General features: G+C 46.9%; 1 protein-coding gene across 1 annotated transcript in view; it reads right to left on the reverse strand.

Annotated features, from left to right (window-relative positions):
- The window catches only part of HADH (hydroxyacyl-CoA dehydrogenase), a 44587-nt gene continuing 23410 nt past the window's right edge, over positions 1-21177 (reverse strand). The window contains exons 3-8 of the mRNA XM_084872893.1: positions 19233-19390; positions 14761-14887; positions 11742-11831; positions 7721-7793; positions 1756-1872; positions 1-833 (exon numbers count right to left, since the gene is read on the reverse strand). Of these exons, the coding sequence (XP_084729019.1) occupies positions 715-833; positions 1756-1872; positions 7721-7793; positions 11742-11831; positions 14761-14887; positions 19233-19390 (684 nt within the window). The 3' untranslated portion in view covers positions 1-714. The remainder of the gene's footprint in view (positions 834-1755; positions 1873-7720; positions 7794-11741; positions 11832-14760; positions 14888-19232; positions 19391-21177) is intronic.

Below are 21177 nucleotides of genomic sequence, written 5' to 3' on the forward strand. Positions count from 1 at the left end.
TTTAAAGTTATACATGTTTATTTCAATTCGATTTTTTTACAGGTTACAAGACTGTATTTTATTAGATCAATTTGTAGGCAGTTTGCAGTAACGATTTTTCATGAAAAAGAGAGAGAGACTATACTCATCCAGATTTCAGATGTGAACGAAACATCTTCCTGCAAACCAAGAGCGTAGCGACGTTCCTGCCGGTCCAGCAGATGATGAGGGGGACGGACAGGACACTATGTCGTACCCAGGATGTGGGGAGAGGCTCACAGCTGCAGGCGGACCTCTGACAAAGGTGAGATGCAGCGCTGCTCCCTACAGCGCTTCACAGACACAGCGCGGTCGCACCAACGCCCAGGACCCCCCCGTGTGGCAGTGACGAGCCCTGCACGCTCTCAGGGGAAGTGCTTTCCCTCCATCAGGGCGTGAATTCAGGCGATGCTTTATCAAAGTGACGAGGTTCAAAAGAAATGTTTGCTCCAAGGCACCGAGGGTGTAAAGCTTTTTAGAAAATACACAGACATGAACAGACTAAAAAAGGGAATTCATTCTCAGTAGAGAACCCTGCTACAGGTAAATAATTATTTCAGACAGATTACAATCAATTGCACGCCGCAGAGACTGTGCTGGGTGGGAGCAGGTCGACCCCAGGGCACTCCCGCGGGCACTTGGGGCGGCTGCTAGTGGAGCTTGCAGGTCTCTTCCCGGAGCCGGAGCAGCTGCGCATCATTTGTATTTGTAGAACCCTTCTCCAGTCTTCTTGCCGAGCTTTTTCTCCGCTACCATCTTGTTCACGGACGGGCTGGGCTGAAACAGGGGGTTCTGTGTATCCATCTCATGCCACCCTATTGAGAGGAGGGGAGAGGGCTCAGATGAAGTGCTGGGTTTATTTTCACATCTCAGCATTCCCAGGCAAGACTGGAGGTCCCACTCTGATGTGGGAGAGCCCCTTGGGCGTGGTGCCCCCCAAGCCAACACGGCAGAGAAAGGCTGAGCGGGTGCAGCCCCGGGGCCCCAACGGAGGTGAGCTGCCTGCCTTCCCCCCACCCCTGGCTCCTGTTTATCCAAACCCTTCCTGAAATCACCGGTTCAACGGTGAACCCTTCACAGTCAAACAACTTTCAGAACATGTGAAAAATCCGAATTTGCTGCTGCTAGTATGTTACATCCTCTTAAAATTCCGGAATTCATGCTTCAAGTAGAACCTTCATCACTCAAACACCTACGTATTCTTTGTGAATGGTAGGAGCTGATAGTATGAGCTACATTCAACCTCAATAGTTTTAATAATGATTTTTGCCCCGTTTCAGAGCCTTCACAGGCAAGGGGACACATTACAGAAAATGGCTGGTATCTGATTGCAGTGCAGGCATACAAATCAGAGTGTGTGCGAGAAGGCACAGTGCGTCAGTGCTGGTTTCCTGGCTTCACACTGTGCTGTGGTTTGTGATGGAACTGAGGGGTGATGCTGGGAAAGGGGTGAAGAGGGCTGTCTGTCTTATATTTGAAACTTCCTGTGAATCTATAATTATCTCAAAGTGAAAAGTTAAAAATAAAAAAGGTGCCCTGTGCAGCAGAGATGCTAGGCAGCCGCATTTTTCCTTCCTCTACCACCTGGTAACTTGAGTTGTTAGGCTGTGTGGGCAGGACTTCGGGAAGTCTCCTAAGACCCCTTAGAATTTCAGTTTTAAACAGGCCTGTCAGGCACAATTGAGAGAGACTAGCTCCACTCAATGAAGAAAGACAACAGAGAATCCCAAGTCGTACCGTCCATGATGAACTTCGTTGTGTCCAGCCCAACGTAATCGAGAAGCTCAAACGGGCCCATGGGGTACCCAGCTCCCAGCTTCATGGCGACGTCGATGTCTTCCTTGGATGCGTCACCTAAGGAGAAGGGGAGCCCTGAGTTACTGTCTTCCCACAGTTCTCCTTGGCAGTTGCTAGTTCCGGAATTGCTATGGTTTTGCATATTTGCACATTCAAAAAATATCGGGAGTCAGGATTTCTAGCTTAAGATTTTGTGTCAAGAGGGACATGCCAAACAGGTCACAAGACTTTCAAAGCTGTTTTGTAGGTGAATTCTGCCCATGGAGAGAGAAAAGCCCCTGATTCCGACATTAGTTCCTTTCTAACGGGTTGGAAATTTCCAAATCTGGAATAATATATTAAAATATCATTTAGATATTTTAAAATCTAAAACAGATTTTTAAAAAATATATTTTATTGATTTTTTTACAGAAAGGATAGTCAGAAACATCGATGAGAGAGAAACATCAATCACCGCCTCATGCACATTCCCCGCTGGGGGTGTGCCTGCAACCAAGGTACATGCCCTTGATTGGAATTGAACCTAGGACCCTTCAGTCCATAGGCCGATGCTCTATCCACTGAGCCAAACTGGTTAGGGCTCTAAAGCAGATTTTTGATTGACTTTTTTATATTAAAAAAATGGGCTCTTTTATATAAAAAGAACTAAGTTTTCCCTGACGGGTTTGGCTCGGTGGATACAGTGTCGGCCTGCAGACTGAAGGGTCCCAGGTTCGATTCCAGTCAAGGGCATGTACTTTGGTTGTGGGCACATCCCCGGTGGGGGGTGTGCAGGAGGCAGCTGATCGATGTTTCTCTCTCATCGATGTTTCTAACTCTCTATCCTTCTCTCTTCCTCTCTGTAAAAAAACTAATAAAATATATTTTTTTAAAAAGAACTAAGTTTTATACTTTTGTATTTTTTATTTATTTATATATATATATATATATATATATATATATATATATATATATATATATCTTTTTCAGCTTTCTTGGTTTTGCAAGTAATGAGTAGAATCACAGTCACATAAACACTTCAGTCAAAATAACATTTGAAGAAAAGCCCAAACCTGCTTTAGAACTGCCATGAAACCTTGAAAATGTGCTGAGAAGACTAAGACAAGGGTCAATGTGCTTCTTCCTAGGAATTTCATCCTGAGCATACTATCCTTGGGCCACAGGACGCCTTTCCAGAGAACAGCCTGTCCCTTTCTCCGAAATCGGGAATGGGAAGTCTGTAGTAAGTGGCTATCTAAAATTTTGTTCCAAAGCATAAAGGGACAATTATACCAAAATGTTACAAATACTCAGAGAAGATTTCATACCTAAGTATTTTGGATTTTGGGGTATGAGAAACAGGAACTATTTAAAGATTTATAAAGGAAATTTTTAAAAGCAAATTAAGTACTGCCAAAGGATTTCAAGGCGATTAAAATATCAGCCAATTATCTCATAAGGGTGACATTATTAGTACTCCACTAATTAGTTAACCAGAGGGTCCTGAGAATCACGGTTTGAATTTCCAGTCATAAGAAAGCAAAGAGAGCAAAATGAGCATACACACTAGCCTTATCAGGCGTCCTCATTCACTCATTCAACCTGCATTCATATCTGCCAGGTACCAGGCACCCGGACTTAGAATGAGACAAAGAAAATCAAGAAGAACACTTAAGTGTGAGTACTCAAGATATAATGGGAGAAGTCGGATGTGTACACCAAAAATTTCACCATTAACAAGAGCTGAAGACTCATGCAGCTGTGTGGGCAAAGATGGAGAGGTTTACTCACTCCCATGACTTCACCAAAACCACCACCAGCCCCAGGTCCTAAGTATCCTGATGAGAACCCCAAAGGAAGAGCAGGCAGCGAAGGGCATTCCAGGCAGCGGGAACAGCATGTGCAAAGCCAGGAATGACAAAGAACATGGCAGCTGAAAGGCGGATTCTGCTCAAGGAATTCCATTAAACCCCAAGGCTTCTGTGCTGTCAGAGCCAGAATGCTGGAATGACAGCCTCGCACATTCCTCTGGCTCAGCACCTGCCGTTCCCCTGCCAGGTGCCCAGTGTCCTCAGACTTCTGACATCTGTGGGCCTCTGCTCACTGCCACCCCTCTCCATGCATGCAAACTAAGGGCTCGAGGCTGGCACTCCTGCCATCCTCTTTGTCTTTCTCAGAGGTTACCGGTCACAGCCTAGCATGTTGGTTATTTACTGAGGGCTCTCTCATCTCATAAGAATATAAGCTTCCTGGGGACAGAAATCTCCTGGCATAATGGTTTCAACTCACCTCATGCATTTAATCAAATCTATATTCAAGGACAGGCAATGAACCCTAGAGGCAAGACTGTGATTCCAGATTCAAAGACTCATTTAAAAAAGTAATATGAAGACAGAATATTACAAAACAAAACAAAACCCAAAGTTTTACAGCACAACTCTAAAAGTTCTATTCTGAGTTAATACAGAGCCAAAGAGGTAAAAAGAGAGAGAGAGAGAGAGAGAGAGAGAGAGAGAGAGAGAGAGAGAGAGGGAGAGAGAGCGCTAAATAAAACACACATATAGATTGGTGTGCCATGTGGGAGTTAAATGTGGTGGGGTGTTTCAGATTAATAATTCCTAACTTACTTTATAGCGGAGAAGCTGATGCCTCTACAAAGAAAATGTACATACATGCAAAATTCTGCATTAACCTTAGGAGGTTCTTGGAACCCTCCTCCCCAGATAAGAGTCCTCAACTCTAGACAAGGAAAAGCCTCCTCAGTGAACTCCCAGATCTCCTGTAGCCTGCGAACCTGGGATCGCCCCCACAGGGCTCTTGCTGGCTCATCAGCACCACCTACCAGCCACGCTTGGAATTAACAACACCCCGGGTCACAGCCACAAGGAGCAGAACCTCTGCGAGCCACCATTCCTTTATTCAGCAACAGGGATCTCAATGCCTGTCCTGTACCGCACACTGAGGCTATGAAGATAAGACCCAGATACCGCTACAAAAGAGTAGGGAAGGAGAAAGACACCTGTCCTGCCTCAGGAACTGAGTGGCAGCAGTCCCACGGACAGCCAGAGCGTAAAGACACTGGCAACACAGATCAGGTCCAGCCTGCAGTCCTGAGGACACATGGTGGCGTTGTGAGAAAGGTAGGGCAAGATATGTGATGACAAGACAGGGACAGAGGGTGAGGAAAAAGGCCCCTGGAACGGACACTGTCCTTGATGACGACAGGACTCTGCATATGTCCTGAGCAAGGAGTGACAGTGTGAGCAGGACATCACAGTGACTGGAGGCCAGGCTCATGGCACTCCCAGGTGTCACCTGTGGCCCCATGACCCTGCCAGAGCCTACCATGGCCTGTCAGAGGGCCACCTGTCTGCTCCTGGGCACCAGCCTGCTCAAAGGTGTGGAGAGTGACTCTGACCCACAGGGGTGAGGGTGACTGACTCTACCAATCAGGCCTTAACAGCAATGGGAATGAATTAGAGCGACAGAAAGAGGACAGAAGCTGAAGGACACAGAGACACCGAGGCTCAGAGGCAGAGAGAGCGGTGGAGTGCCCGGATACCATGGGGAGTTGGTACAAGCTCTGGTGCAGCCTGTGGCTTTCTGCAATGTGTTCAGGTGCCAGGAGGCCTGAGTGGATGATGACTGGCATGACCCCCTGCTGTAATGCCCAGCCCCCTCCTGCTGAGCCTGCACCTCAAAGTAGCAGTGTGCCAGCCCATGTGCGTGGAGCACTCACACCAAAGGTGTATCCCCAGTGTCTGTGTGGACTGAATGTTTGTGTCCCCCAATTCGTATGTTGAAACCCTCCCGCCAATGAAACGGTATAAAAAGGCGGGGCATGTGGGAAGTGATCAGGATCAGATGAGGTCATGAGGGTAGAGCCCCCATGAGTGGGATTAGAGCCCCTCGAAGAGCCTGTTTTCTCTCTGCAATCTCCACGTGAGGACACAGTGTGAGGACACAGCGAGAAGTCAGCAGCCTGCAGCAGGCCCTCACCAGAACGCAACCCTGCCATCACGTTGGCCTCGGACTTCCAGCCTCCAGAACTGTGAGATACAAACTTGTTACAGGCTACCCAGTCTGTGGTATTCTCGTTACAGCAGCCTGAGCTGCCCAAGGCAGTGTTGTACTGAGTTTTCTTCAAGAGTCCAGAAAAGGCCCGGCGAAAGAGTCAGTGTACATCTTCACTGTTCAACTCTGCTGCTGGGCCCTGGGCTGCCCCCCGCATGGGGCAGACACAGCACGCACTGTGTCCGCACCCCCAGGACAGCATGAGACCGTCTGCAAACATGGCAGAGACCAGTTAGGAAAAGATGCGAGGCGGCGACGTGTCTGCTGCCTGAAGGAGCCCCGCTGAGGCAGGCTGACTAGCACAGGGGAGCTGGGATGACGGGGAGGAATCGACAGTGACAAATGAACAGATGTGACAGGCAACAGAGGATCCAAATTGGGTTCAGGTTTCCAAATAGAATGGATGCAGGCAGGTGAGCACAGACAATGGAAACGGGTGGCAGGGTGCGTCTCGCACACCTCTGTGTTGGCTGAAGGAGGCAGCATCAGGGACGTGTAAGGAGCCTGAGGTGTGACATGAGGAGTCCAGGCCACAGTGGGCTTGCTGGGAGAAAGCCGCGCCCCCGACATGATCCCCAGCTGTTCTAGAAGAATGGGCTCCGGCCCCCAGGTCCTGGGAAGCAGCTGGTGGAGGCAAAGGGACAGCAATGACAGGTGCTGAGGGAAGCGTCACAGGCAAACTAAGGGCACCTCCCCCAGAGGTCAGCCCCCCCTTCCAGCTTCCCCTCACCAGCCCCTGGCGATGGTGAGGCTCAAAGGGAATGCATCTGTTCAGAAAGAGTCCACTGCCGGGGACTGGGGACAGAAGGCAGGAAAATGACTTTTGACTTACAATCACATACACAGTCCTTGTGCAAATATGTCAGTGACAGTACGTCGCAGTGAGAAAAACACCATCAGGAGGTGAATCACCCACATGCACTAGTCTAACAAAAACCAACCCTGTCTTGCAAGGCTGGGCAAAATATTTCGAGCTTCCTCTGAGGTGTAATTAGGCGTGTTTGTTGATAGATAAACACAGAAGTGTTGGTTTGATCTTGGAGCAAAAGTGAGACAAATGCTCTCCTGAAACACAGAGAAAAGTTTTAATATTTAAAGCAGATTTTGAGGAAGCAAATGTGCTTTCATCTCTCTGGAAGAGCTGGTAGAAACGTTTTGTTTCGAAATGACATACTCAGGAGCAAGCATTTGTGAAGTAATTGAAAACAATTACACTTGCTTTTTATCCATCCTATTAAGGCTCTTTGCCTTTGAAGCTGACATGATAGTTACCTTTCCAGAAATGTGGTGGGGAAGGCAGGCAGGAGGATACATGACATTTTATAATCTGGACCGGGTCCCAGGTCTTATATGTCTATCAACAAGTACTGAGGAGACATTTTAGACTATTCTTAAGGTTAAAAACCCAAGCTGCACCGTGGCATCATCAGCAAGGCCGGACAGGGCTGTCAGAGGTGCTCCTCAGCGCAGGCCAGCCTTGTTACTTACTTCCGATCACCGTCACAATTTAGAGCTTTAAGGAAAACTGACGGTTTCCTAGCCCAGTGATTTTCACATTACTACTATTTTAATCAATAACCCTTTAACCGAAAGCAGAGATCCAGGATAGTATAAAGCCGTGCTGGGCGTGCAATTGCTCTGGCCAGGACTAGGGAGGAAGGTCCCAGAGCCACCTCAGAGGCGTCACAGGGAACCCACTGGCAGAGGTCCAGGGCCCAGGGTGAGGCCAACTCCCCGGGCTAGAAATGGATGCTCCTTCCCTGCTCTGTAAGGCCAGCCCTCCTGCAGCCCCTGCCTGCCGACATCCAGCCTGCGGCTCCCACCTGGCCCAGGGCAGCTACCTCGTTCGTACCTCGCTCGTACAGCCGGACTGCCTCCATGAGGTAGGGCACCAGCAGGCGGTTCACAATAAACCCAGGCGTGTCCTGTTTTACGAGACAGAAAAAGAAAAGACGTGAATTTTCATTGAACTTTATCTTTTGTGAAGTCACCAGGCTGCCCCTTCTCACCCTTATGTTACCACATTTATGAAGCTATACATTTCCAAAACTTGTACTATAGTAGCAGCACAGCCTTACTTCCACTTTACATGACAATTTATCCAACAACTATGGTACTTAACAAAACCCCAGATGCCCCCACTGCATGATCCTGAAATAAAGGAAGGTTAAGGAAGGGGGCATCAGAAGGGCACAGTTTGGGGGCAGACAGGTTGGGCTCAAATTCTAACACTCTCTGACCTGCCTCATTCTGAAGTCCAGTTTTATAATCTGTGAAATGGAGTCATCGTTCCTATGTGACAAGTTGTGCAGAAAACAGTTTTGCTGTGCACACTGCCTGCGCTCAACGGCAGCCCCTCTGCTCCTCTCCTATGTGACTTTCAGGGATCTAGAAAAAGCAACACTCCAACTCAAACCCCCACAGGAGCACTTCTCCTGGGCTCCTCAGAGCCATTCCTGGGCCACTCGGGACTTTCTCCTGCCTTCCTGCTACAACAGCAGGATCCGAGCTGGGGACAGGTTCCAGAACAATCGACCCGAGGCCGACCGCTGGCCTTTCACACACACCACTTAGGACCCACCACTCTGGACAACTCCTTCCACTCTTTCCCTCGCATCGAAACTTTCGTCTGCCCTGGAGACCTCGTATGGGATGTGGGATCACCTACTGATCTCTTTTGGGGGCTAGCAGTGCAGTAATTTTTGGTGGTATTCATGTGAAGCTGATTCTGTTAATAGCCCCCTTCTTTAAAAAAAGGCTGTGATCTCCCTGCAGGCAGAATTCTCACCCTGCCTTGGGTTCCATTTCTAAGCAATCTGTACACACTGAATTAAAGATGACCCAGCTGCACTACTCTTACACCTGCCTGACTGCATGGTGCACACTGGGCAGCCAAGCCGCAGGGCTTATACCTCCTTCCAAACGTCCCATACCCCTAACTCCCAGGAATACAGACATGCACACGAGGTCTGTATCCATTTAACCAAAATTGTATTAATGAAATGATGATGACTTTATGATCAGGGAGAAAATGCTTTTCAAATTTAAAAGGTTTATTAAAGAAACTCAAATGAGGCACACCATATACAAGGTTAGAACTCAGAAAGCAACCGGGAAAAATATCTGCTCTACTTAGAATATACAGCGTTCTAAAGTAGATAGAGTTTACATCGTCTACATACAGAGCCTGAAAAGAGGCTAAAACTCACAAAATACTTAAACAAGCTACTAATAAAAAAACTTTTCATTGGAACAAAATTGGCATTTGCCAGTAAGATTACTGGGAACAGGTTTTTCCCCATTAAAATATTCAGTGTTGTTGAGGATACTGAGACAGATACTCTCATAATGTTAGTGGGAAGTAAAGAGACATTGTCCTTGAATAAAGCAATTTATTTTTATGAAATCGTACAACTTACATTGTTCATGCTTATCAATTTATTAAATATACTTGTGCCTGGTAGTGTTCTAAGTACTTTACAAACATTAATTTATGCCCTGGCCGGGTGGCTCAGTTAGATGAAGCACTGTCCCATACACCAAAAAAGGTTGTGGGTTCCATTCCTGATCAGAGCACATACCTAGATCATGAGTTTGATCATGACCTCTTTACTGTATAATACATTCTGGGCAGCCAAGCCAGTGTACAGGAGGCAGCCAATTGATGTTTCTCTCACACATCAATGTTTACCTCACCCCCCTTTCTGAAAATCAATAAAAACATATCCTCAGCCGAAGCCAGTTTGGCTCAATGGTAGAGCGTCAGTCTGTGGACTGAGAGGTCCCAGGTTCGATTCCGGTCAAGGGCATGTACATTGGTTGTAGGCACGTCCCCGGTGGGGGGTGTGCAGGAAGCAGCTGGTTGATGTTTCTCTCTCATCGACGTTTCTAGCTCTCTATCTCTTTCCCTTCCTTTCTGTAATAAAAAAATCAATATATTTTTTTTTAAATTGGGGAAAACAAACAAACAAAAAAAAGCACATATAATCAGTTGAGGATTACAAATATATGTATATAGATAGGTTATATATAACTTATTATATATAATTTATTCCTCATTTAACCTTGTGAGATAAGTATTATTACCTCTTTGTAAGGTAAATGACACTGAGGCACAGAAAGTTAAGTGACTTGCCCAAGGTTACACAGCTAATAAGTGCCAGAGGCAAGAGGTAAACCCAGTCTGGCTGGCTCCAGAGTTCATGGCCTTAACCTTTTTACCTCACTCTCTCCTGCCCTGTGAGGTCTCACTATGAAAAGACACACTGCAGGCACATGAACGCCACTCTTCTATGTCAGGTGCTGGCAATTACCAATACAATCCTGTAGTCCAAATCCAGCCCCCAGCCTGTTTTTAAAGTTTACTGCCACACGGCCACATGCATCTCAGCATATGCTGTCTCTGCTGCCTTCCCGCTACAACAGCAGGATTGAGAAGCTGCAGCAGAAACCACGTGCCCTAAAACACTCAGGCCCTTTCCAGGAGAGCGTGCAGATCCCTGTTCTATGTGGGGCCTGATATCGTCAGGATGCCTCTCCAAGAGCCTGAATAACTGACCCAGAAGGACTCCCAGGAAGCGCTATGGCCTAGTCTGGACAAAGTGTTCTGTATAATATCACAGGTACTTTTATGAGACCAAGAGTTCCCATCCCCCGTGGAAGAACAGACCCTTGCTCTCAGAAAGTATTGATGACGCTGTGAGCTTGACCACTGGCTCGGCCTGGCACCCCCACTTTTACGGCCAGCCTCTGATTTGCTACACCCTGTTCTTTCTAGCCTATTACTACTACCTGCCACTAACACAACATAAACTGGTAAGGAAGTCCAATCATAACATCTGGTTAGAAACGTGATTTTTAAGAAGCCCAGACAATTTAAAACCACAAAACTAAACAAATAAAGAATTAGTGTTAGCAAAGTGAGACTCCCTAATAGCCTCCATCCTGGGCTGGGGGGCTGGCACACACCGCTCTGCTCTCTCTGGTGCACAGGGTCCACAGTGAAAGGCGACTGACTCGGCTGATTCATGAACAACCTGAGTCTTCATGGGCTAATACAACACTGTGAGTTCAAACTCAAGAATCTTTTAGAAAGCAAAAATAGGCTATGAAAAGAACAACGATATAGAAAATTAAGGTTAAAAAAAAAAAAAGGTGAGATAGTTATTAGTTATAAAAATTCGTAACAGTGTTCTGTGACACAACAGCCCCTTTGAAAAGCTGCCACGTCATGCAGAAGTGTTGCCCTTAAATTTTGGGAGAACTAAGGAGTAACTAAACATATGGGGAGACTGGGGTAACCAACATGAGCCGTGGGGAGCCAGGGGTGACTTTACAGCTCATAACTGGGGATCCTAAGGGGAAAGGTCGAGGCATGCTTTCCATTTGACCACACTTCTCACTGAAAACAAAACACACAAACCACAACGCAGCACTCCACGGAGAAGCAGCTTTCCTAGCATGACCTGGGGCAGGGCGGGCTGCTCTCCTCTCATCACCTCCTGACCATGCGTGCTGCTCCTGCCAACAGCGACGCCCAGTGTTCTGTTTGGGATGCACGTGTCCATCAGGCTGTGCCGGACACACAGCGTGGTTCTGGCTCCTAAGACCCAGAAGCTAAAGCTGATGGTTAACAAAATCCATTTATGGAAACACAGCCACTCATCAACAGTCTGCTGGGCCCATCTGGATCTCAGACTCCCCATGATGGCCCTGGCGAGTTAAAAAGGAGGTGTGGCTCACTCTACCCAACCCGTGGACAGGCCGCAGTGTAAGTGCTCCATCTCCCGCATCACTCTCCTATGCAAGAATCCCACCTGGAGCAAGCCAGGTTCCCGGGAAAATCACCCCTTCCCATGCTACTCAGACTCCACCTTGCAAGTAACAGGATGCTTTCCCAGGGCTTTGCTGAAGTCCAGCAGAGATTCAAACGTCTTCTGGCTGGTCATTGGAGTTTTAATGACCTGGAAATGCAAAGTGGAAAAGAATTATGACCAAGAGTCAGCACATAATTTTAACAGAAAAGATCAAGAAACATTGGCCAAAAGCACTCATACAGGCAGCAAAAATAGCTTTTGTTTCAGAATAGAAGGATCCCAGCCAGAAACAAAATGTTTACCAAAATGCACACTTTAAGACCGTGAAGTACTGCAGAATACACAAAATCAAGGCCTAAAATGTAAAGGTGAGGGTTCGTGTAGGAGAGTTTTACAGACTTTGTTGTGAGACAGACCTGGGCTCAATCCCAATTGTACCACCTCCTGAGACTGAAAGGACACTGAAATCACTCTACCTGTCTTAAGGAATGGAGGCAAGACTGTGAGGTAAGGCAGGATCGCAGCCCCAGCAGACAGGAACTGCTCCCTCAGTGACGGCTTTGGCTGATGTTTTACCTGCTCCTGTTCACTATGTCAGGGAGGTAACTAGAGGAGCCTAAAGGCTCTCTTTGCTTCTGAAGAGGCCAATCACAGAGGAAGGCTTTCATTTCCTGCAAACTGGGGCCCAGGGCTGGGGCTGGCCTGCCAGGCACCTTGGGAAGGCCCCCCAGTCCTCGCATGAGGACTAGTGCAAGGGTCTGTGGGCCACTGGGATCCACAGGCAATGGCACAAGCACCACGCCTGGCAGGCAGCCCTAAGGAAACATTGACTGTACCTGTCAAGAGTTAGATTCTGGCAAATGGAGAGAGAGCCAACTGAATTCATACTGAAAAATAAAAAAACACACACAAAAGGACACACACACACACACACACACACACACACACACACAAAATGTATATTCCACTTAAGAAACTTCACTGAAAGTCAAAGCAAAGAGTCTGGTCTTCTCCATCAGACCCTGTCTATGAGCTTAGGCAGGCCAGACCAACCCTGTGAGCCCCTCTTGTGAAATGGGATGAGGACACCTGATACTTCAGCCCTACTTGAGAGTGCCATGAGCCTTAATGAGCTAGTACCTGTGCAAGATAAAAGGTGCATCTAAGTGAAGAGGTTCTCATTCGTGCTTTAATGTGAGCACAGCTTGGGGTGTGGTGGGGTGCCAGGACTCTGAGGGAAGTCAGTAAGTGGAAGCAGGAAGAAGTGCCAGGGAGATGGGGACGAGGCTGGGAAAAACCCAGCCAGACACCGCTCTGTAGCATCACTCCTCGAAGAGCAACCTGAGAGCTGATCTAAGAAGGTGCCGCATGTCCCACCAGAGCTGCAAAGATGGAGTAGGGCACAGGCTGCTCGGTATGGAGTCTTAAAAATAACGTGTTAAAGAAGTCAACGGTAAAGGCTTTTAATGGAGGGCTGCATATTCATTCACTCAACAAATAGCTACATGCTACAGATAACCTGCTTACAGCTCCAGCAGATCCGAAAAGAAAAAAAAAATATATATATATATATATTGTGTGTATCTATCTATCTATCTATCTATCTATATATATATATCTCCAGCTCCAAGTAAAAGGCAAGAGCCATTCAGACACATGTGAGAGCTAAAGAATAAATGGTGAATAGAGAAGAGCTCTTTATTAGAACACAGATTTTCTAGAGAATGGTAACATTTGCTAATAAGTATTAGCTGTTAACAACCAATGTGCAACTTTTTCAAAGACACAGATGGACACTATCTGAGAAATGCAATTGAAGACAACATTATTAGATTTTGAAGTAAATCTTAAAATATGTCTTTATCTCCAAAACACAGATGCACATGATATGCGTTTTACATAAGAAAGTAATTAGTTGCTAAGTACAGAAATGTTAAAAATTCCATTCCACTTCTTTTGCTCTTTTCTGCATAAAAGAGGGTAAATGTGGTTTTCTCTATCCCCTCTCCACTTAACTTCTTCAAAAACCGCCTTAGGGAATGGGGTAAATTAGAAGAAGCTGAGCAATGTTAGTAGAACAGACAGATTCCTATCGCAAGCTGGTCAGAGCTGTCACTCGACAGAAAACTACAGGAAAACACAGTCCTCCTTAACCTAACGCTCACGCTGCTGCGGGTGGGGTGGGGAGGGCAGGGATAAAGGAAGGAACGAGGCCTGGAGAAGGCAACAGTGGGGAAAACAGATCCCGAAACACTCTGGCTCCACGTCCCCCACACTTCGCACGGCAATAAATCTCCAACCTCACAGCAAATGCTACTTTAATAGCGGCTGCTCCTCACACCCCGTAATTAGTCCACTGTAAAAGGCAAGCTGCCACATTTCAGGTACCAACTGTCTAGTGTGGCTCCATCTTCCTCATCCCCACGTCTCCAAGCACATAGAAGCAGCAACCAGGAAGGCTGGGGCATCCACCCAGGCCACTCCCTTCCAGCTGTGGGTTTGTGGTCAGGAAGTTCAAGGTTATCAGGAGCTCTTTAAAGAGCTCTGATCACAGCACCCAAAAGATGTGCCTCAACCTGGGGACCATACTGAGGCCCTATTACATGAGGTCAAATTCGCCCCAGGAGCAGTGGTGATAGTGGCTCTTGTGTAAAACCAGGCTGTCTAATAAGAATTCCACCGACAGCCTGGAGCAAACTGGCCTCAACAAGACCAACTGAACACGTGTGGCTCTCCGCTGAGTTACATCAAGCCAGTGATCTTTAGTGCTGCCTCCCAGTCAGATGCCTCTCTCTGCACTGCCCACCAGCTAGGAACAAACAAGTAACTAACATTCCACGAAGTTAACTGCCCTCCTGGACATCACGGGTCAGAACACAGGGCTGTGGAGAAACGAAGCACAGGGGCCTCCCTTTGGCTCTGAAAGGATAGACTCTGGCCAAAAAAACACAGCACAAGGACAAGCTACCCCCCGCTAGAATCCTTCCAGTGCAATGCCCCATGGCAGCGCGGGTGCGATCGGAGAAGCAGGACGGAGCTGCAAAGCAAGCAGACGCGCACAGCAGGGGCCACTGACCTCCACGAGCTTCATCATGGGCACTGGGTTGAAGAAGTGGAGCCCGGCGAAGCGGTCCTGCCTGGTGGTGGCATTGGCTATGTCCGTGATCTGCAAAGAGGAAGTGTTGCTGGCAAAGATTGTGTGTCTGTGGAGAGAAAGTTGTAGATTATCGGAATGAATCCCATCTTTGGGAACAGTCAGGACTACTCTCAGATGCGATGCACGCCTGCCCAGATCTATCGTTCTGACCCCTACAGGAAGTCAGAGAAAAGACTTCTTCATATAAGAAGCTAAAATCAAGTGACCTGGTTCACTTAATTTTTTTAAAAATATATTTTATTGATTTTGTACAGAGAGGAAGGGAGAGAGAGAGAGAGTTAGAAACCTCGATGAGAGAGTCATCGATCAGCTGCCTCTTGCACACCCCCTACTGGGGATATGCCCGCAACCAAGGTACATGCCCTTGACCGGAATCGAACCCAGGACCTTTTAGTCCCCAAGCTGACGCTCTATCCATTGAGCCAAACCGGTTTCGGCTAATTTTAAAATTTTATATTAATTTAAAAATTATCTGTTCCAAAGGCGTAATCTTTGCCAATCGTTCCTTAATTTTAGGGAGCAAAATTTCTTCTCTCTACTTGTGTTAATTTTCATGGCATGAGGGGGGAAAAGGAAGCAGCTATTTAACCAACCTCAACCACAAAATAAAACTCTAAGTAATCAAAGACCAATGTGAGAAAGGATGCATCTAGACACTCAAACAAAAAATTATAAAGAAACACCTGGATTCTCAACTAGAACCATCAGCTAAGAAACATGACCGAAGACCTTTTCCCTCAGTGAAAAGCTCTGCTTCTCCACTGAACGGGAATTCACATGAAAAGAGAAGAAAAGCCCCTGGTCCAAAAGCAGTTTAAGGTTCCACATGGGAAAGAAGATACCCGGATATATATAAATGATAAATGCAGTTCAAGGTACTTTGTTCCTAAAAAGGCAGTACCATCTTCTTTTGTGCATATACAATATTGTTAAATTTAAAAAAAAATACCGACTTAAATTAAAAAAAAAAAATTAAGACCACAATAAAGTGTGGTGCCAAATGAACAACAGGCAAATCTTTAACTAGGCAAGCCTTCCAAGCTTTCCTATGGCACCACCTTGTGGATGAGTAGATACAAAACAGCCTAATGCTAACTAAACCACCAAGGCCTGGTCACAATACAACAGGAAGGACAGCAGCCCTTTACTGACCGGATCGGGGGTTCCTGCTTACCAAAAAATCAGGGGCAAGTGGGAGGAGGGGCAGAGGCCCAGAGGAGAAACAAGTGGGTCTAGAAAGGAGAGACGATGAGGTGAAAGGAGAAGCCAGTGTGGCTGGTGGCTGGTGAGGCGCCTCAGGGAAAATCCTCTGGGTCTTCTCAGGAGAGCGCTCCCTTTTAAAGAGCCACAGCACCCAGCTTTCTCAACAACTTCCAACTTAGCCAATTTAAAAGCCAGGTAGAGGGGCGTTTGACTTTTTTTTTTTTTTTTTTTTAAATTGTAGTTTTCAGCCGAACCGGTTTGGCTCAGTGGATAGAGCATCGGTCTGTGAACTGAAAGGTCTCGGGTTTGATTCCGGTGAAGGGCATGTACATTGGTTGCGGGCACACCCCCAGTAGGGGGTGTGCGAGAGGCAGCTGGTCGATATTTCTCTCTCATTGACATTTCTAGCTCTCTATCTCTCTCCTTTCCTCTCTGTGGAAAATCAATTAAAAAAAAAAATGTAGTTTTCAAAGCTGCTTGCTTTTTGATCAATGGAGGAAATAAGATGAACCTCTGTCCATTCTAGAAGGTAATGAGAAAAGATCCTCTGTAATAACCACAAGTGTGGTTGCCACAAACCACACACCCTGAGCCACAGCTGCAGGGGCATTTGAAGGGCATTTGCAGGGCATCTGAAGGGCAACCCACTTGCAAAAAGGGGAAATGACGGTGCGCTGATTGCAGGACACATTTTGTGAAAGGATGAAGTCACAACAGAGCCCAGGCCCAACTGTCCCTAACTTAGGGCACTCCCAGCACACGTTTTACCAGAAGGGGGAATGTCTCCTTCCACTGCTCCTACCAGCACCTCTCGTCTTCTTCCAACACAAACACAATGTGCTGCACAATAAATACATTCAGAGGGTTGTCTCATCTTCCACAAAAGTACGCCTTCACATGTTCCCTTTCTTGGACCATCTTTTGTTTTTCCCTTTCTGACAGCCAGGTAAAAAAAAAAAACAAAACTATTTTCCTCCTAAATGTAGTGAGAAAAATTCGACAGTGCCAGCCTAATGATCGGTGGCAATGTCTGCAGGCCAGAGTGTGGAGAAGACAAGAGGGGGCGGTGGGGACTGCGGTGGGTCAGAGTCCATGAGTGTCGACAGGGAGAGCCAGGACTCAGCTGACTAGGGGCCTTAGCCAAGCTTTCGTCTGCAGTTCTTACACACGGGAAGCCGTGTCCTCCTGCAGGGCTTCCATCTGGAATGCTATCACTGAAACATATTTTCATCTCCTGTTATAGGATCTAACTGTAAAGCACTGCAGTGCAGTATATCTCAATCAAGCTACTTAAAATGAAAACAAGTGTGTAGAGAAGGACACCTGATGGCCAGAAGCAAAGTCACATCTGCGGTAGGCACCACTTCCCCTATCTTACAGATTACTAAGTTAGTCTTAGAGTTGGAACTGGGATGGACTTGGAAATTATTTATCCTTAACCCAACTCAAATTACAGATGATACAACTGAGAGCCAGAAAGGTTTGCAGGCAGTCCACAACCAGAGGGAAGTGATGGGGCTGGCCCCAAAACCCCTCACTTTCCCTACCGTCCTCCCATTACTGGATGCTGACATAGAGGGCAGTCAGACCTATTACTGTCACTAGGGAATGACCAACATTGAAATACTAGAGTCCTGGTGCACAAAATTCGTTCACTCAGGGGGGTCCCTCGACCTGGCCTGCACCTTCTCAGGGGATGTCCAACTGACGGCTTAGGAGTGGGCCTAAGATGGCAGTCTGACATCCTTCCGCCACCGCTGCTGCACTTGCCAGCCGCGAGCCCAGCTTCTGGCTGAGTGGCACTTCCCCTGCGGGAGCACATTGATCACCGGGGTGTTGAGCTCCTGCCCCCTGGTGCTCAGTGTGTGTCATATCAACCATTCGTTTAGCCATTTGGTCAATTTGTATATTAACCTTTTATTATATAGGATAGGCCAAACTACTCGGTTACACTCCCTTTCCTGGGGCAAGTGCCTGCTTATCGTAGAGGGCTTCCTGCCCACTTTGGAGCCAACACCCTTACCAAGAGAGTCGTCGGTTTCTGCAGCCCCTACATGCCAGCGTACAGAGCATGAGCATGCAGACTGGCAGTGATAGACAGGTGACAGAAAAATAAGTCTCTTTTCTTTGCTGGGGCAGGGCCTCTCCTGACCCCAGGCCAAAGAGCTCTATGGCTGGTATGCAAGGGTCTCTCTGTAGCCACTGCTCCCTTGTGGCTAAGAATTACTTGTGTCAGATAATCTTATTCTGACCAAGACAAGTGAGTGCAGCCAACAAAACAAAAGGAAAGCATGAATGAGTCAGTCAGGTGTCACTGTCACCAAAGCCAGAGTCAAGCACAATAGAAGGCCCCAGGCTCTGAGAACATGAGCTGCACTTGCACAAGCGTGCTGACCGTGTGCAGCCCTGAGTCCCAGGCACCTGCATGCCTGACCTTCATGGGGCTGGCTGTCCTCTCCACCCTTTGCCAGAGCCTGGTCAGAACTTAATGCTCCTTTAATGCTCACAAGACTGTTATGATTTAATACAGATAAAGCTCAGAACAGGAGAGTCCTGGGAAAACATTATGTAGACAGAGGCACCGCTTTCTCTTACACCATCCTGTTAATTCCACCCAAATAAGGAAACATAAGAAACTGCTCTGAGAATTGCCGAAACCGGTTTGGCTCAGTGGATAGAGCGTCGGCCTGCGGACTAAAAGGCCCTGGGTTCAATTCCGGTCAAGGCATGTACCTTGGTTGCGGGCATATCCTCAGTGGGAGGTGTGCAAGAGGCAGCTAATCGATGTTTCTCTCTCATCGATGTTTCTAACTCTCTCTTCCTCTCTGTAAAAATTCAGTAAAATATATTAAAAAAGAAAGAAAGAAAGAAACTGCTCTGAAGGTCCTCAGCAGACATCGAAGGACATGCCCAAGCCTCCTCCGTCCTCTGGCCTGCGAGGGCCTATGACCCAGATGCTGCGAGAGGCAGCGGCCTGGCCCAGATGGTCCCTCCTGGGAAATTCCACCCTTGTTTGGGGACCAGGATCAGATCAGGGCAACTGGATCCTTAGGAAGCAAACTGGGAATAGTGAATGGAGAGCACGGGAACGAGCTGTGGGCTACAGAAGGGCAAGTGGGCTTACAGCCAGAAGCCACATTCCTGGGAGGAAGCCCTCAGACCCAATGAAGACGTCAGGGTCCACGTACTCGGAAGCAAACTTGTCCAGCCTCTTGAAGAGCTCGTTCTTCACCTTCAGGTTCTCCACGATGGCCTCCACCACCAGGTCCATGCTGTGGACTACAGACGCCGCGTCCGTGTTGGTCGATACGTTGCTCAGGGTCTTCTCCACAAACTCACTGCCTGCCTATTGCCAGGAAAGGAAGGAGACATTCACTGAGCTCACTGGAAAACGGGGTGTGATTGACTGCTAAGGAAGGAAAGAGGAGGGTGAGCCTAGACCCACACACCTGACACAACTTGAATGTACCCTGGGATTCTGAGAAATGAAACTCCCTATATTCCTGCTTAGGGACAGCGGCATCTCCATGTATGTTAGATACCAAGGCAAGAATTCGGCCTGTGAACAAGCCCTACTGCTGGTCAACTATCACTGTCAGCTAGAGGTTATAATCTTCCAAGCTCCTGGCCAGCTCTGCTCTGGTTACTAAACTGTCCATTTACAGCGCCTGTACTGGCCTGCTGATATCTGTTCCCAGAGTGACAGGCTGCCAGGTTCTCATCCTGGAAGCCTATAATTTGTCCTTCCAGGGAAGGGTGAAAGCTTAGCTCAGGACCATCCATCAGTGTGGGAGGTGGTGCTGACTATTGCCCTCTCACAGGAGGTAGGGAAGAGCTGAGTAAGGGCAACAGAGAGGGTAAGAAAGCCAAACTCAGCATTCACCAGATAATAATCGCCCAGCACAGGCCCGCAACTGGTGTTTCACAAACATGCCAGGCACGGCCTCTGCTCTCAAGAGCTTCAAGTCCCATCTTCCTCATCGTGACTCCAGGTCTCCACAAACAGACCTCAGGGCAGGAACAGACAGTTCCACCATTTGGTTTTCAAGATGGAATTTGTCCAGGGACATCAAAATGGTCAGAATTAGCCAAGGCTCCCAACTCATCACTGAACAGCCAACTATCAGAGCTGTTCTAAAGAAGCATGAAGTGAGAGGACAGGTCAATTTTAAATTTCTATTGGCTGCATGTTATAAAGTGAAAAGTTAAAATTTTTATTGAACCCAATAAATCAAAGATATCATTTCAAAATTAATCAATTTATTAATTTTGGATGCTTGATATTCTTTTCTTCTATTGAGTCTTTGAAATCTGGTATCTGTTTTACACTTCCAGCATAACTCAGCCACATGTCAATTGAGCTAGTGCTACTGTACGGGTCAGCACAGAGCTAGGTTAATACAGTACGTCAACCAGACAGGCTGAAGATGACCCGTCCCTCTCAGAGGATGTCTCTGGCAGAGGTGAGAAATGTCAGGAGAATGGATTCCTAAGGAGTGACTCTTTGGGAGCTCAGCTCCCTGGGCAAAGGGGCATTTATTTACACGCAGGACGGGGCTGAGTCTCTGCCCACTGGGGACAGTCTGCAGAGTAAACAAGTAAAAAATGCAGGTTATCTGGGTTCAAACTCACTCTGAAAACTAGATCCACCCTGCCCTTCTGATTTTTAAAGGGTGATTAGATATTAAGAAAATGCATGAGATACCCAAAACATGAGATACTACTTTCACACCTCCTATGATGGCTTTTATGAGGAAGGGAGGGAGGGAAATAACAAGTGTTGGCCAGAATATAGAATATCTGACATTTTTGTACATGGTTGGTGAGAATGTAAAAACAGTGCAGCCACTATGGAAACCAGATTGGTGATTCCTCAAAAAAAAAAAACAAAAAAACAAAAAAAAACAACAAGATTACCATATAACACAGCAATTCCATTTCTAGGTACATAACTGAAAGAACTAAAAGAGAAACTTGAACAGATGGTATACTGATGTTTAGTGTAGCATTATTCATAATAGCCAAAAGGTAAAAAAAAAAAAAAAAAACAATAAAGTGTCTACTCACAAGTGAATGGATAAACAAAATATGGTATACACACACAATGGAATATTATTCAGTCATAAAAAGGAA

This window comes from Pipistrellus hanaki (assembly GCF_964339955.1).
Source record: "Pipistrellus hanaki genome assembly, chromosome: 1".
NCBI classification, from domain to species: Eukaryota; Metazoa; Chordata; class Mammalia; order Chiroptera; family Vespertilionidae; genus Pipistrellus; species Pipistrellus hanaki.